Consider the following 16,751-nt stretch of genomic DNA (forward strand, 5'->3'; position numbering starts at 1 on the left):
TGTGGGGGGGTCTGGGCAAGATGGCAGAAGAGTAAGACGCGGAGATCACCTTCCTTCCCACAGATACATTAGAAATACATCTACACGTGGAACTGCTCCTACAGAACACCCACTGAACGCTGGCAGAAGACGTCAGACCTCCCAAAAGATGTTATAAAAAAAGAAAAAAAAAGAAAATAGACTTGTGGTTGCCAAGGGGGAGGGATGGAGTGAGGGTTTGGGGTTAGCAGAGGTAAACTATTATATACAGAATGGGTAAACAACAAGGTCCTACTGTATAGCACAGGGAAATATATTCAATATCCTGTGATAAACCATAATGGAAAAGAATATGAAAAAGAATATGTATATATACATATATAACTGAATCACTTTGCTGTATAGCAGAAATTAACACAACATTGTAAATCAACCATAGTTCAATAAAATAAATTTTAAAACAAACAAACAAAATATTTCCACCTAGGCCCAGACTAAATTCCCTCCAGAACCAAGATCCTTTCTTCCCTGTACCACTGGTTTATCCCCTAAGTGACAGTTCAAAATGACTCTTAGTCATTTGGACGCTGTGTTGGGGTCCTCTGAACTGCTCACCTAAATTTGCTTACCACCACTTTCATTATCCCACTCAGTTCTTATGAACCAAGTTTCCAATCAAAATTAGCACAGCTTGGCCAAAAAAAAAAAAAAAAAAGAACTTGGAGATCAGGGCTCCCCAACCCTCGGGCCGTGGACCAGTACTGGTCCGTGGCCTGTTAGGAACCAAGCCGCACAGCAGGGGGTGAGAGGCAGGCGAGCAAGCGAAGCTTCATCTGCCACTCCCCATCGCTCCCCACAGCTCACATTACCGCCTGAACCATTCCCCACACCCCACCCCCATCCGTGGAAAAATTGTCTTCCACGAACCAGTCCCTGGTGCTAAAAAGGTTGGGGACCACTGTTGTAGATGGTATTCTGCAAGGAAAGAAACATGCTTTCCTCTCTGCTTTTCCCTCTTCCTGCTGGACTAAATGTTAACTTTTCATCTTGGGCTGCATGGATGAGAGCATCATATTATGGATGGCAGAATAATAAGACTGATGAAATCTTGAAATCTAAATCTCCAGTATCATCGAACCTATGTGTCAGCCCTGGACTGTATACGCTGGGACTGCCACATGAGTAACAAATAATTTCTACCTTGTTTATGTCGCTATTATTGAAGTCTTGTTACAGTTTCTGAATCAAGTTTTTGCTTAACACCTTGTGCAATCTACGTGAGTGGCACTCCCTGGAGTTGTACAGCATGGCGACCTTGAACTCAACTTCCCACTAACAGAGTAAGGTGAAGACAAGTTCAGAAAGATCAAAAGCTTTTCTGAAGTCAAACTACTATGTGATGTGAGACTGAACACAGATCTACATGATACCAAATAGTGACAATACTAGATTCTACCCTAGCTTTTCACTTTGTGAAATGTTGTCCAGAAGAAAAGTTCCACTACTTATACTCTTACAGTATACGGGAAGTCGTTTCAATTCCCACCTAAAACCAGCAGCAATGGCTGTATGGGTATCAACATCAACCAAAAAAATGTGAGTGTCCCTAGGATGTGTGCTGTCCTTAGTGATAGCAATGGTAATAAGGAATCCTGTTTGATTGTACTACTGTACTTCTGCAATGACACTAATATCACAGTGCACAGATACAATCTCAGCCTTCCTTCTCATTGTCTTGCTTTGCTCCCTGGACAAGTTCCTTCTTCCCGTCTGCCATCCACAGCAAAACACACAGGCTGAGTTAGGCAGGGGAAATGGCTCCAACGAGAGTGACCCTTGATGTTTAACAAGGTCGAGGACAGCAAGGTGTTGACCTGAGTGTGAGTGGGCAGCTGAGACAAAGCTAGGTAGTAAATCTGACATTTATTTTGGATAGAGAAAAAGAGAGTTAACAGTTACTGAGTGTCTACTATGTGTTAATACCTGTGCTAGGCTTCCATTGCATGTTGTGTCATTTAAACTTTACAATAACCACAGGAGGTAGGTATTATTCCCACTTACCAGTGAGAAAACAAAGACTATAATATAAAGTCACATAGTAGGTGACAGAGCAATGGTTTGAAACCAGGTCTGGCTTCAAAATCCATGTTTTCCCGCTATACCTTGTGGCCTTTAAACTTTTTAAAGTCCTTTCAAAAACTTTATTTTCTCATTTTCAAATATATCATCTCCCTTATATAACCCTAAAGAGCATCTTCAAGAAATTTTCCAGGCCTTTAATGTGTTTGGCATGCTCAGTAAGATATTCTGCAGCAGAATCCAGCTGATCCTTTGTCGCAGTGCAACAAAATGTGCCAGTTGGCAACAAGATGAGCTTAAACTGGAATGCAAATCAGAGTACTACTTCCTCAGTAAACAAAGTTTTACTACGGAAAAAAACAGTCAACTGAACTAAACAGTGTATTCAGTGACATAATTGATTTCATTCTCTCAAAAGCTCCTTATTTCATTGCCAGCTGATCATAGTTTGTTGACCTGTACTGTTCTGATCATTGTGCTTTGGGAGAAAATAGAGTACATTTTCATAAGCCCACCTGGAACACCTCTACAATGAGAACTCATTATATGTACTATTTCATTTTGCAAATAGAAAAGAAAGGAGAAAAGCTAAATTTCCAACAAAAATGTGTAATCTGACATAAAGTAAAAATATTACTTAGGATTCATCTATTGATTGAGTCATTCATTCATTCATTCAAGACTAGTATACAAAGAGAGATATTTAGGACTGTCTCTGCCTTCTTCTAAGAAGGGGATGGGGTAGGTAAGCACCAATTTAAAGAAAAATCATTATAGTAAAATGTGATTATCCTTGATTCCTTTTTGTCTTCCCGTATCATCAGCAAATTCTTTTGGCTCTTATCTTCAAAATATAACCAGAATTTTGCTACATCCTTCCACCCAGGGCAACTGCACTTCACAAGTCCAGAGGACGTCATTTGCATTTTATTGTATTTATTTATTTATTTATTTATTTATTTATTTATTTATTTGGCTGCATCGGGTCTTGGTTGCAGGATCTTCATTGTGGTATTTTGGCACGTGGGATCTTCTGTTGCAGCGTGTGGGCTCTTCACTGCGGTGCACAGGCTTCTTTCTTGTTGTGGCGTGCGGGCTCAGTAGTTGCAGCACGCAGGCTTAGTTGCCCCACGGCGTGTGGGATCTTAGTTCCTCGACCAGGGATCGAAGCCCCGTCCCCTGCACTGAAAGGCGAGTTCTTAGCTACTGGACCGCCAGAGAAGTCCTTTCACTTGCATTTTGGTCTCCACGAATAGTGTCCTGTTTCCACAGCTCTCCACCCTCTGCACTCCCTCCTCTATCTCCCTAGACCAAGCTACCATCATCTCGTTTAACTTCTTGTTTCTACTTTTGCTCCACCACTCTTGCTTATTCTCCCCACAGCAGCCCGTGTCACTCCACTGCTCAAAAGCCTCCAATGGCTTCTCATCCCACACAGAAGAACACTGAGTCCTTCCTGTAGCCTGCAAGCCCCACCGTATCTGAAGTAGGCGACAAGGTCATTTTCTAAAAATTACAGGGGATAGGCTGAGTTGGGGACAGGAATAGCATGGTGAGCAACTGAAATAGTCACATATTGAGAGGAACAGGAAGGGGAGCTGACAGATAAAAGGATTGTCAGGGGCCCAATCCTTTAATACCATTAATTTCTAGTAGTTCCAGTCTGAAATGTGCAGTCTTCTCTAACCATGCCATGAGGGTAAGGGTAAATGTAAGGGTAGAGAAAAATACATGCTAGTTTTTGCTGCAAATCAAATTCTCCCAACACTTAATGACTTAAAACAGCAAACATTTATTATTTCTCATGATTCTATGAGTCAGCTGGGTGGTTCTTCTGTTCTGGGCCAGCTCAGTTGGATTAAATGGTCTAGGATGGCCTTTTTCAAATACTTGATGGTTGGTAGACTGGTTGTTGTGGAGAGACCTCAGCTGGGCCTTGTTATTTCTGCTTCAAATGTCCTCTCCTTCTCCAGCAGGCTAGCTCAGGCTTCTTCACTTAGTGAGCTCAGTGTTCCAAAGAGGAGGAAGAGCAAACCCCACATGTGCCCTCACCTTTTAAGCCATTGCTCAAGTCATAGTTGCTAATGTTCCTTGACTAAAGCAAGAAACACTATCAAGCCCAGAGTCAGTGTGAGAGGGGACAACACAAGGTCATAGATACAGGGAGGAGTGAAAGAACTGGGGGAAATACTACCATGGGAAAGTAAATTACACATTGAACTAGGCTTAGGGTTTTCTGGGCAGGGTCAGAGAAGGCTAAGGCTGCAAGGAAGTACAGAGTTTTGGTGAAAAAGTATGTTGTTTACATGAATAACCATGGGCTGCTGCTGAGAAGAAAAGGAAATGAGATCGGGGGTGTTTACAGACTGGGAGAAAATGATGTTATGACAATTTTGGAACCCATTCCAACATGGGCAGGTGCCATTCCCACACCAACAAGCAATTCTTGGGCACCAGCTGGGTGTCCTACAATTTAACTCAATTCTCAATTCGACAGGTTAACGGCACAGTCTTACAAGACTGCCCACCCCGCTTCAGATGTCAATCACACTTACGCTTACTGGGTTTAGATCTATATTGAAGATGTCTGAAAGAATAAGGAACAACAAAGTGATATAAATTGAACGCATGAAACTTACATGATGTTATAAAGCAATGTAACCTCAATAAAAAATAAAGTTTAAAAAGTGACAGAAACTGAAAAAGGATGAAATGGAACTTTTAGAAATAAAAAACAGCTATCAGAATTCAAAAAAATCATTGGATGGATTTAATAGATTAGTCACAGATGGAAAGAAAATTAATAAAATGCTACGGACACCTTTCTAGGTTTGAGGTACTCATATTTTTCTGTTCCATTTTATTCTATCTGAATTTTGAAATTCCTAGATGGTTGAGACCCAATAAACTGATTTCACACCTCCCATGCTATCTTTTCTTCAATATAATTTAATTAAAACTGATGATTGCACCATTTAATGTAACAGTGTAAGGGAAATACAATTTTATTTTAAAAAAAACCTTTCATTACAAGACAAAGTTGAGGACTGAAATTTGTACCTCAGACAAATCCCTTAGGTGCTGGTTTCTCCAGAATAAACTAGATGCAGCTGACTTCATTAACGCCTCCCCTGTGGCTCTTTCACTCTTGGGCAGAAAAAGGAATCAGACTTACCTTAGGTAGAAGGAAAGTTCAGTTTTTAGTCTGACCTGTGGGTCGATAACATTTTCCATTGGGAAATTTTTAAACTAGTGAAGTGCCACGTATGAAGTAAACTTAGTTAAGGTAACGGTAAGTATAGAGTTTATTAGACTCAATATTATATTTGGAAGGACTCATTGATTTCCACTGGTTACTAGTATTCACTAATCTGCGAGGAGACAAGAAAAATAAGGTCTATGGAGTTTTTCATAAAGCTGCATTTATTTATTTAAAAGGACTGACTTTTTAGAGGATATGTTTTTTATTTTTATTTTGGGGGTCAAAATATAATTTTAAAATGAAATGAGGCAAATAGAAAATGGCAGTTATTTTTGGTTTTGTCTCACAGACTGTTGAAATTTAAAAATTGCTGTCATGTTGAGTCCCAAAATTATTTTGAAAATTTAGACTGACCCACAAAGTTCAAAAGACTGGGAATACCATCAATGTTGTCTACTATTATCTATTCAGCCAACAAATATTATGAGGGCCCACTATGTGCTAAGAAATGGGCACAAATAAGAAAATGACTGCACTGTATGCCCTCCTGCTTACAGTGAGAAAGGGACACATTGATCTGTAGTTACTAACAAGTTAAGTAGTGTTAGGTCTTCTGGGAGCACGTGTGAGGGAAAGCCTGTTTGGGGAATCAACCTCTTAGTGAAAGAAGAAATGAAGCTAAGCTGTCTTGAAAATGCACAGGTATTTGCCTGCTGATGAGGGAAAAGCAATGGAGGCAAGAGAAAATTTTAAATAGTTCTAGATGGCCAGAGTTGGGGTATCCACTAAAGACTAAGATAAGGAGAGGATGAAAAGGGAGGTAACTCAAGATAAAAGAGGTTTTATAGGCTCAGCTAAGGACTTTGATTTTTTTTTAATAATTGTGATAAAAAACACAACATAAAATTTACCATTTTAAACATTTTTAAGTTTACAGTTCAGTAGTGTTAGGTATATTCACATTGTTGTGAAATAAGAACTTGACTATCCTATAAACAACTGAGATGAATGGAATGGAAAGATTTTAGGCTAGGATTGGAGATTTGGGAAGATTGTTTTAGAAAGTGAGGGTCATAGGAGGTAAGGGATGTAGGTTAGAAAGACCGGAAGAGATTAAAGGACTTAAAGGCTTGTGGGAGTGATGTGAGTCGGGGTAGGTTTCTGGCTTGGTTGCAGGGTTTTTTGCCAGACTGGAAGTTAGAGAAGGGAACTCAACATACCACTGGCTGAGTACCAAGCCTGTATGGGCCAGCTTTCCAGGGACGTCACACTTGAAGCTAGCAGGCCACATCTAGCCAGAATGTATTTCGTTATCCCCTGCAATTAAAATAAACTTTTCTTGAAAAATTGAAGTATCTGGCAACACTGGAACCATAGTCCGTCAGGGAGAAAATGAGCAGCACTCACTCCATTAAAACAAACAAACAAAAAATCCAACACTTTCTATTCATGTATAGGAAACTTACAGAAAAGTACACAGGTAAGCGTACAGCTTCATGGATGTTCACAAAGCGAACGTACTCCACTAACCAGCATCCTTATCAACAAACAGAACCTTACCAATATCTCAGAAGTTATTCTTATTTAATCCTAACAATCTTACGAGATAGAGCACACTACTGCCTCCATTTTAAATACGAGGAAACTGAAGCATAGACAGGTCACAAGGCTAAATACTTAAATTAGCTTATGAACCTAGATCTGCTGTCTGATCTCTAATCCCACGCTGTCGAAGAAGAAACAGGCTTGAAGGTGAGTTCAGCTTCGAACGATGCTGAGTGGGCGTCCTCCCACGGAAACCTACTTCCCGGCGTCAGAGCCACGGGAACCTCAGGTAACCAAGGAGTCCGCGCCTCAGGTTGCCAGCGCCCCCGCCTCCGAGCGCGGCCCCCACAGCGAGCGGCCCGCGGCGTGCTGCGCAGCCTCCCCCCACTCGAGGGCGCTGTCGCAGCCACGGTCAGACGCGTGCCTCTCTCTGATGTCGCGATATTCTTGAGGCCGGAAGAACTAAGATCGAAGGTCACGTAGACCGAGCGTCCCGCCCCGCACCCCTAAGATCTCGCGCGAGTTTAACTTCCGCCCTTTTGGCTCTAGGAGCAGCACTATGGCGGTCGGAAAGAACAAGCGCCTTACGAAAGGCGGTAAAAAGGGAGCCAAGAAGAAAGTGTAAGTGGCAACTGTCGTGGCCCCCCGGTTTTGGGGGTTCTACTGGAGTCGGCGGGCGGTTTCTCAGTCGTGGTGTGGGCCGGATGGCGAGGATGCTAGTTGGATTGCGCGGGCCGTGCCGGGTTGGTGAATTCCGAACCGCAGCCTGGCGGATCTGGGTGCTGCTTTGCGGCGGACCCGCTGCTTACCCCCTGGCCTTGTGGGCCTTATGCGCGCCCCTTTTGAGTCGGATTGCTGCCGCAACTAGGGACTGGCGTGTTCCGTTTTGTGGGCTCCCGGGCCTCGTAAGTTTCTCGGGTAATGCCCTTCCAAGAGCTGGAGTTGTGAAAGGCACTTTTCTTGTCCATCCGGGACCTCGCGTCCCTCCCCTGCTTGGGCCGGGTGGAACCTGGGAGCTCCTGCTAGCTTGAGGCCCTAAGGAGCCTGGGTTACCAGTATGTGTTTTCATGTACCAGTAAAGTTGAAGAGACGTGCATGTTATTTGGAGGCAGTGTTGCCGGTGTAGTGGAAGCACCGATGGGGGGGTGGGAGTGTATATGTTCGTGGCATAATTTACCAAAGTGTCAGGCCTGCACAGTGAAATAGACATGGTGGGAAGAACTAGATTTTACATATGCGCCCCTCACCTAACTGAGAGGAATAGTTTACACCAGTGTCTACGTGTCAGTTAGCTTTATAGAGTAATTGGAATGAGGGAAGTTAAAAAAATTATGTGATCTGTGATAAAATTTAAGCATGTTTTTAAATCCAGGGTTGACCCATTTTCTAAGAAAGATTGGTATGATGTGAAAGCACCAGCTATGTTCAATATAAGAAATATTGGGAAAACACTAGTCACGAGAACTCAAGGAACCAGTGAGTATATTTTTCTTCGTTTGTATTTTTCTTAAACTGAGACATGTATGTATCTTGGTCTACTTGGTCTACTTTTTGTTTTGTGGTGGGATACATTAAGGAAGTGTCAGCTCTTGGTTGCAGCTTTGGGCCCTTTGGGGCTTGTTTTTAGTACAGCACTTGTAGAAGCAAGATGGCACTTTTAGAATTACCAAGGAAATGTACATGGGTAGTTTTGAGCTTCTAATGAGCCCTGTCAGTAAGTCGTTGGTGTCCATGTGGATTTGGTTGACAAAAGTTAAGGTCTTTATAATTTATCATTAGGTTTCTATACTTAATGCTTGAATATTAATTTAGCTGGCTTGACTTTGCTTATGTGGTTCCTAACGTTAACAATTGATTCTTGTTTTATAGAAATCGCATCTGATGGCCTCAAGGGTCGTGTGTTTGAAGTGAGCCTTGCTGATCTGCAGAATGATGAAGTTGCATTTAGAAAATTCAAGCTTATTACTGAGGATGTTCAGGGCAAAAACTGCCTGACTAATTTCCATGGCATGGATCTTACCCGTGACAAAATGTGCTCCATGGTCAAAAAATGGCAGGTGAGAACAAAAGTTCTCTAAAGTGCATGGTGCTGTGCCGTGCATGACCAAAGATGTCATGATTTAATGTCAGGAAAGGAGCGTGTTGTGCATTTGAGGTTTAGATTTCATTTTAAGTCCTTGATGTTTTCTTGCTGTTATTAACTGTGCACTCTTGGATCGGCACTGTTGAACTTGAGCAACAGCAGTGAGGCTGTTTAAATTAAATTTAGTTATTTATTTGTTTAAATTGAGTTCAAGATTTAATATTGGATTATCATCAAGGTTTTTTTGCTGCATGGATTAGTGGCTGGTTGAAGAACATTTAGGTGCAGGTTTGCAGTTTTAGCTTTGCCTGTCCTCAGAATACCTTTGGACATCAGAATCTAGTGAATTTTATAGTAAAAGGATGGATTGGGCTAGTTTTGATTATCTATTGTGCTATAATAGGAGTGGCAGAGCCTCTGGTGTGAGACTGAAATTTTGGCTCTTTTTCCCAGTTATGTTCTCTTTGGAAAGTAACTTAAAGCTTGCTAAGCCTTGGTTTCTTTATCTGTAAGATGTAGGTGAGAATATTAGCTCATGGGGCTTCCCTGGTGGCGCAGTGGTTAAGAATCCACCTGCCAATGCAGGGGACCGGGTTCGAGCTCTGGACCGGGAAGATCCCACATGCCGCGGAGCAACTAAGCCCGTGTGCCACAACTACTGAGCCTGTGCTCTAGGGCCCTCGAGCCACAACTAGTGAAGCCTGCGCGCCTAGAGCCCGTGCTCCACAATAAGAGAAGCCACCTCAGTGAGAAGCCCGTGCACCACAGCAAAGAGTAACCCCTGCTCGTCACAACTAGAGAAAGCCCCCGTGCAGCAACGAAGACACAGCTCAGCCAAAAAAAAAAAGAATATTAGCTCATGGAATTATGAGGATGAAATAAAAGATCCATGTAAACATGCTTAGTACAGAGCTTGACACAGAAAGCATTAGTACCCATTGGTTTAACTACAGGAAATAATGGTTCAGATGTGTCTGCCTAACCATCCCGTTTGGGGATGTTTTTTGTGTTGGAATGAATGATGACAAAATGTTTCGGTCCCGTATGATATGATTACACTGTTACATTTATTTCTGATACTCTCCTAAGGTTTTATAGTTGCATTTCTGGAAATATTTTAAGGTCCTTTCACTATAATTGTATTATATTCATTTTTTAGACTAAGATAAAGTTAACAAAATGCAAAGAAGTCAATTAGTTTTTGTTGGTACCTAAGATAGTTTTTGTTTTTTGAATTTAGGTAGTAATAAGACTAATGATGGATTTTTAAAAATTATAGTTGTGAAGTTAAATATTTAATTCTCAGCTTGGCTTTAGTTTGGAACATAAAGGACATTTTAAAATATATGTATTTAGTGTTATTACAACATTTCAACGATTCAGAACACACTTTTTAAAATGGAATAGGTTTAGATGTCGGTATTGTAGAGTCCCTTGGAACCTATTTTTCTCTTCCTTGCAGAGTTAAAGAATTGATTGGGGGAGGAGCAGGTGGTTAAAGGCTGGCATGTGTCTGTAAAAGGCATGTATATGTGAAAGGGGGGGTTGCTGTGGGGAGATAGTGATAACCTAGAGGGGAGGGGGGAAGACAGCTGAGAGGACTCCGTACTTATTTAATTAGATATGGAGGATAGCAAGAATTTGGGGTAATTGTTGGTAAGTTCACTTCAAGGAGGTTAACTCTGTAAATTTGTCATTTATATTATACTTAATATGTGTAATGAGTCCTTGGCCTCCACTTAAAAATTTTTATTTATTTATTATTTTTGGCTGTGTTGGGTCTTTGTTGCTGCACGCAGGCTTTCTCTAGTTGGCGGTGAGCGGGGGCTACTCTTTGTTGCAGTGCGCGGGCTTCTTGTTGCGGAGCATGGGCTCTAGGTGCACGGGCTTCAGTAGTTGTGGCACGTGGACTTCAGTAGTTGTGGCTCGTAGGCTCTAGAGTGCAGGCTCAGTAGTTGGGGCGCACGGGCTTAGTTGCTCCGCGGCATGTGGGATCTTCCCGGACCAGGGCTTGAACCTGTGCCCCCTGAATTGGCAGGCGGATTCGTAACCACTGCGACACCAGGGAAGCCCCACTTTTTTTAAGATTAGAATTTGAGAGGTAAAAATAGGTAACATTAAAACCTGGCACATCTTTTTTTCACTAGACCATGATTGAAGCTCACGTTGATGTCAAGACTACCGATGGATATTTGCTTCGTCTCTTCTGTGTGGGTTTTACTAAAAAACGCAACAATCAGATTCGGAAGACCTCTTATGCCCAGCACCAGCAGGTCCGCCAGATCCGCAAGAAGATGATGGAAATCATGACCCGAGAGGTGCAGACAAATGACTTGAAAGAGGTGGTCAATAAATTGTAAGTGTTTTCCCTCACAACACAACCCTCAGATGAGACAAGGTGGGGTCAGACCTATGTTTAAATTCTGTCTGTGAAACCGTCTAGCTGCATTTCTTGAAATGAAAGCATATTAAGTGTTCAGTAAACGTTATTTGTTGGTTTATTTATCCTTTTTTTGGATGAAGCTCTCTCCTGGCAGTGAGACTTGAAGCCCAGGACTTGCCTTTGCCTTAGAAAATGCATTGAATAGATAAACCCTTCACAATCAGTTATGTATGGGGATAAGTGATGATAAAATGTTTCGGTCCCAGATGATGTCTGATGATAAAACTGTTAACATTTTTCTGATGTTCCCATGCAGTTGGCTAAGAGGGGTGTATGAAAAAGGCATAAGGCTTGGACTCAGAAGGCTCAAGTGCTAGTTTTGCTACTAACTAGCTGTAGAATTCAGATCATTTAACCTTCACCTATGAAGGGGCAATAACAGAATGAGGATTACTGTGGATTAAATGAAGTGTCGGTTTATTCTAATTTACCATTACTGGTTTGCAGGATTCCAGACAGCATTGGAAAAGACATAGAAAAGGCCTGCCAATCTATTTATCCACTCCATGATGTCTTTGTTAGAAAAGTAAAAATGCTGAAGAAGCCCAAGTTTGAATGTAAGTGAGAAGCCACAGGATTCCTGAAAGAAAAAATTGTGTGGACAAATACATTGTTTGGTGGTTTTATGTTGTTGTTTTGAGGCCAAGATGATGGTACTTTTTTTTGTCTTGCCTGCATAGTATTGAAGATAACTGTTTCAAGATATGGTATGCTATAACTAACAATTTTTTCTTCCTTTTAGTGGGAAAACTCATGGAGCTACATGGTGAAGGTAGTAGTTCTGGAAAAGCTACTGGGGACGAGACAGGTGCTAAAGTTGAACGAGCTGATGGATATGAGCCGCCAGTCCAGGAATCTGTTTAAAAATCAGACTTTTAATGGCGACAAATAAAAGACCTCATTTGTGATATTTTATTTCTGATCAGTCTTTTTAAATAATCTGACAATAATCAGGTGTTCTGATTTGATAGTAATGTGGTGAATTTTTCTGACCTTTTGTGTGGATTTTATTCACTGCTCTTAGTTACTAAGTAGCTGAGAAAGGGTAGTGATCTGTTTTCAACTGGAATGGTCTGGACATGTTAGAGATGGTGAATAAAAGGAAACACTTTCTTTACATGGGTTAAGTTTTTAAGGTGGTTCTCACATCATCTAGAAGGTTTGTTAAAACATTGCAGGGCCCTGCCCCTGGAGTTTCTGATTTAGTAGTTTTAGGGTGAGCTCTGAAAATTTGCATTTTTAACATTTTCAGGTGATGCTGGTGGTCAGAGACCATGCTTTGTGAACCACTGTACTAGACTGATAACATAGTGGAAACAGAAGAGCACAGTGGCATTTAGGTTTTTGTTTTTTGTTTTCTTTTGGTTTTTAAAAATCTTAAGTGCTCTCTTTTCTCTAGCAGTAAATGCCCCGCTGTATCCCTTAATGGTCAAGCTGAAGTTGGCTAGAGAGAGAGAGAAATTGGTTATTGGTCTCCTATTAAGTGGGCATTTAATGCTGCCCACTATCCAGTATTTCCTCCTGGTCGGTCACCCATTCTGTTCTATACCTCTTCTCCCAAACCTCCAACTTTCTCATTCTCAGTTCAGCTGATGACCTTGCTTGAGAATGGATGACAAGAGAACCTCATAAATGCCTATTATTTCTACCCTGCCATCTGTGCATTTCTCACTTTTTCTGCCTTCCCTCTTGTAACTGGGTGAATTGTGCAAGGACGAGCATCAGATTCCACCTTCTCTTGCCTAGTCAAGTTCTTGGCTCCACCAATTGTCACCTTTATCAGTATTCCTTCTACAAGTCCTATCAGCATACAAACAAATCCTCTGCCCTTCCAGATATCCCCCTATTCAGATCCCTTATAGCAAAGCTCAAAAGAGTTAACCATATGTCTTGTATTTAATTTTACTTTTCTTGAATCTGCTGCAACCACTCTAAGGAAACTGTTGCCGTCAAAATTACCAGATGTCATTGCTAAGTCCAGTGGTTCATTCTTGGCCTTCATTTTACTTGATCTCTGTTAGTGACATTTCACAGTCGATTTTCCCTGTGTTTCTTAACTGTCTTCTGGAATTGCACCTCGGTTTTTCCTCCCATGTTGCTGGCTACTCTCCTTTGCTAGTTTGTTTCAGGCCTTAGTGTTAGAGAGCCCTAGGGCTTAGGCCCTGGGTGTTTGCCAATACTCTTTCTAGATATTCTTACTCAATTTCTTGGTTTTAAATAAACTGTCAGATTTTTACTTCTAATCTGTATCTTTGAACTCCAGGTTTGCCTATCCAACTCCCTACTTGATTGATATCTTCATTGGATGTCAGTGAGGCATTTAACATGTCTGAAATGGTGTTCCTGAGCTCAACAATTTTATCCACCCTTCTCTTTTAGACCAAAGTCCTCTGTGGTCATCCTTGACCATTCACAGTTCATTCCAAATATATCTGGAATCTAACCAGTTCTTACTACCTCCGTTGCTATCACTTGGAGCAAGTCATTACCAAACTGGATTTTTATTGCTTACCTGGTCTCCCTGTGTCATCGTGTCCCTGTCTGTCCCCCTGCCCACACACTTTGTGGAAGTTTATTTTAGATGGTCAGCTCACCCAAAAGGTCTCGTGATCTTGCCTCTGACCTGTCTCTTACTACCACTTCCCTTACTCTTCTAGCCAGACTGTCCTGGACAAGCTAGGAACATTCTTACTGTAGGGCTTTGGCACTCGTTTTTCCTGTGCTTGGAACACTCTTCACTTAGATGGCCACAGTGCTTGCTCTTTTACCTCTTAAGTCAGACCCTGCTGATAGGCTCATTTTATTAAAAACCCTGTCTAGTCCTTGTTTTCCTTATTTTTTTTTTTTCTATAGTTTCACTTGTGGCTACTAGAAAAATTCCATGTGGACAAGTTTTCTTTTTTCTTTTTTTGGTCCAGCTCACTGATGACGGGCTTCCTTTTCAGGGTAGAAAGAAATTGGGTCAATAGCGTGGTCATTGAGGGTGGGGACCAGGAATTGAGTTACATAAGTGGTGGTTTTCTTGATGGGGGACATCATTTAGTCAGATGATACTGCGAGTCAAGCTCCCATCTGCTACATCTCTGAATAGGGCTTGGCATGGTTCTCTTTGAAAGGGTTCATTTGAAAATGCTTCCAAAAAGAATGTTTACTTTTTAAAGAATGGTTTGGCTTGTTTGATGATTGATAAAATCAAGTTACTTTCCCATAGGCCAACTTGAAGGAGTTTTAACATCCATCTAATAAAAAATACTATAAGAGGTAATTCTTAAGTTTCCCATTTAATATTTTACATGCTTAATACATAGATATTAAGTATTAACAGGTGGCTTTTCTCTACTTGATTCTTTCCACCCAGAACAATTTATCTTGGTCTTTCACAGGAAAATTTCTGTGACCAGGGATACAAATTTTGAATCTTTGAAAATGTTATTGAAGACCTTTATGTTAAGGCATGACTGAAATAGGTAGCAAAACTAACACTTGATTTGAAATTGGCTTTTGCTTCTTTAATGTGTACATTTGAGTAGCACCACTAATTTGAAGAGCGCTCATGTGGGGAGAAAAGATACTAGGGGGAGTATCCTAGATTATTAGGGTGAGCCTAATGTAATTATACAAGTTCTTAAATGTGGAAGTGTGAGGCTGAAGAGGAGGTTGGGATAATGCGATGTGAAGACTGCCCGATGTTGCTGGCTTTGAGGATGGAGAAAGGGCCAGGGGCCAAGGAAAGTGAGTGGCCTCTAAAAGCTGGAAAATGCAAAGAAGTTCTCAGTGACATGTTGACTGATAGAATGTCCCATCATTATCCCGCATTGCACGCGTAAGTCTCAACACCACCACCAATATAATTACTGAGAACAATTTTAAAATTTTTTGGCATATGGCCCAGTACATTTTTACAGTACTGTGTTAACACTGCTTGAGCACATGGCCGGAACTTACATTCTCCTTCTTAGCCCTTGTGTGGTCTCAGTGCTACAAGTATATGTTCTTAATGCCCACTTCCAGTCTTTTAAGTTCATTGCTCTAGTTTTTTTAGCTGAAGCTTGTTCTCTGGTTGATTGCTCAAGAAGTTCATTTTCTGAGTTCTTGTATGTTGAATACAGTTGGTTATTTGCTTTATACCTGAAAGTCACTTTTATTGGATCTAAAATCCTCAGTTCGCTCTTTGAGCACCTTAAGTGTACCACTCCTGTTTTCTTCTGGCAATAAAGAATTGCTAATGAAAGTCTGAGGATAATTAATTTTCCTTCCCTTACAAGTCACTTTCTGGTTTTGGCTAAAAGCCCAAAGAAGTTTTTGTTTCTTTAAAATCGAATAATTTTATAAAATGAGTTTTGGTAATAGTCTGATTGAATAGTCTCAGGTATGCAGTACAGGCATACCTTGGAGATACTGTGGGTTTGGTTCCAGACCACCTCAATAAAGTGAATATCACAGCAGAGTGAGTTTTGGGAATTTTTTGGTTTCCCAGTGCATGTAAGAGTTGTGTTTACCCTATACTGTGGTCCATTAAGTGTGCAATAGCATTGTCTTAAAATGTATATACCTTAATTTAAAAATACTTTATTGCTAAAAAATGCTAATCATATGAATCTTCAGTGAGTCATAATCTTTTTGCTGGTAGAGGGTTTGAAATATTGCAAGAATTACCAAAATGTGACAGACAGGAACTGAGCAAATGCTGTTGGAAAAATGACAGCAGTAGAACTGCTTGATGCAAAGCGTAGTCAAACCAAGGAATGTCTGTACAAGCTTTATATATAGTTTCAAAAAAAACTTTTTTGGGGGGGGGGTAAAATTTTCCTAAACTATAGTTTTTGGCATTTGTTCTGTTTCCTTGACTTTTTTTTTTTTATATTTATTTATTTTTGGCTGAGTTGGGTCTTTGTTGCTCCGTGCAGGCTTTCTCTAATTGCGGCCAGTGGGGGCTACTCTTCGTTGCGGTGCACGGGCTTCTCATTGTGGTGGTTTCTCTTGTTGCGGAGCACGGGCTCTAGGCGCGCGGAGTTCAGTAGCTGTGGCTCACAGGCCCTAGAGCGCAGGCTCAGTAGTTGCGGCTCACAGGCTTAGTTGCTCTGTGGCATGTGGGATCTTCCTGACCAGGGATCGAACCCATGTCCCCTGCATTGGGAGGTGGACTCTGAACCACTGTGCCACCAGGGAAGTCCCCCTTGACTTGTTTTTAACAGGACCTTTGCCTATAATCTTCTGGCAGCTGTTGTAGTTCCTAACCACCCATGTCCATACAGCCTTGGGCTGTATCTCTGTAAGACGCGTTGGCCAATTACTGCTCATGGAATAAACCTGGCCAGTTTCTGTTTTTGAATGGCCTGCAAACTAAGAATGGCCTTTCCATTTTTATATGGCTGAAAAAAGTTAAAATATTTCACTACATGTGAAGATTATGTGAAATT

The 16,751-nt window shown here is 41.2% G+C and overlaps 1 protein-coding gene and 2 non-coding genes across 3 annotated transcripts; all 3 read left to right on the forward strand.

The window, feature by feature from the left end:
* Positions 1-7,285: 7,285 nt before the first annotated feature.
* On the forward strand, positions 7,286-12,246 carry RPS3A (ribosomal protein S3A). Its single transcript, XM_068542609.1, has 6 exons — positions 7,286-7,426; positions 8,178-8,281; positions 8,675-8,862; positions 11,036-11,244; positions 11,779-11,888; positions 12,074-12,246. The coding sequence occupies exons 1-6, from the start codon at positions 7,365-7,367 to the stop codon at positions 12,193-12,195; spliced, it is 795 nt and encodes a 264-aa protein (XP_068398710.1). The 5' UTR covers positions 7,286-7,364; the 3' UTR covers positions 12,196-12,246.
* LOC137764473 (small nucleolar RNA SNORD73) lies at positions 9,902-9,969 on the forward strand. The gene has a single exon (XR_011073979.1). It is a non-coding gene; the product is annotated as a small nucleolar RNA SNORD73 (small nucleolar RNA).
* On the forward strand, positions 11,507-11,578 carry LOC137764472 (small nucleolar RNA SNORD73). Its single transcript, XR_011073978.1, has one exon. It is a non-coding gene; the product is annotated as a small nucleolar RNA SNORD73 (small nucleolar RNA).
* Positions 12,247-16,751: the final 4,505 nt, after the last annotated feature.

The sequence above is a fragment of the Eschrichtius robustus genome, chromosome 4 (genome assembly GCF_028021215.1).
Source record: "Eschrichtius robustus isolate mEscRob2 chromosome 4, mEscRob2.pri, whole genome shotgun sequence".
Taxonomy (NCBI): Eukaryota; Metazoa; Chordata; class Mammalia; order Artiodactyla; family Eschrichtiidae; genus Eschrichtius; species Eschrichtius robustus.

Excerpts from the sequence above, each read along its gene's own strand:
- RPS3A (XM_068542609.1), top strand. The coding sequence starts at position 7,365 with ATGGCGGTCGGAAAGAACAAGCGCCTTACGAAAGGCGGTAAAAAGGGA. Across the intron at positions 8,282-8,674 it reads CACGAGAACTCAAGGAACCA|AAATCGCATCTGATGGCCTC; the intron begins GTGAGTATATTT and ends CTTGTTTTATAG. Across the intron at positions 11,889-12,073 it reads GAAGAAGCCCAAGTTTGAAT|TGGGAAAACTCATGGAGCTA; the intron begins GTAAGTGAGAAG and ends TCTTCCTTTTAG.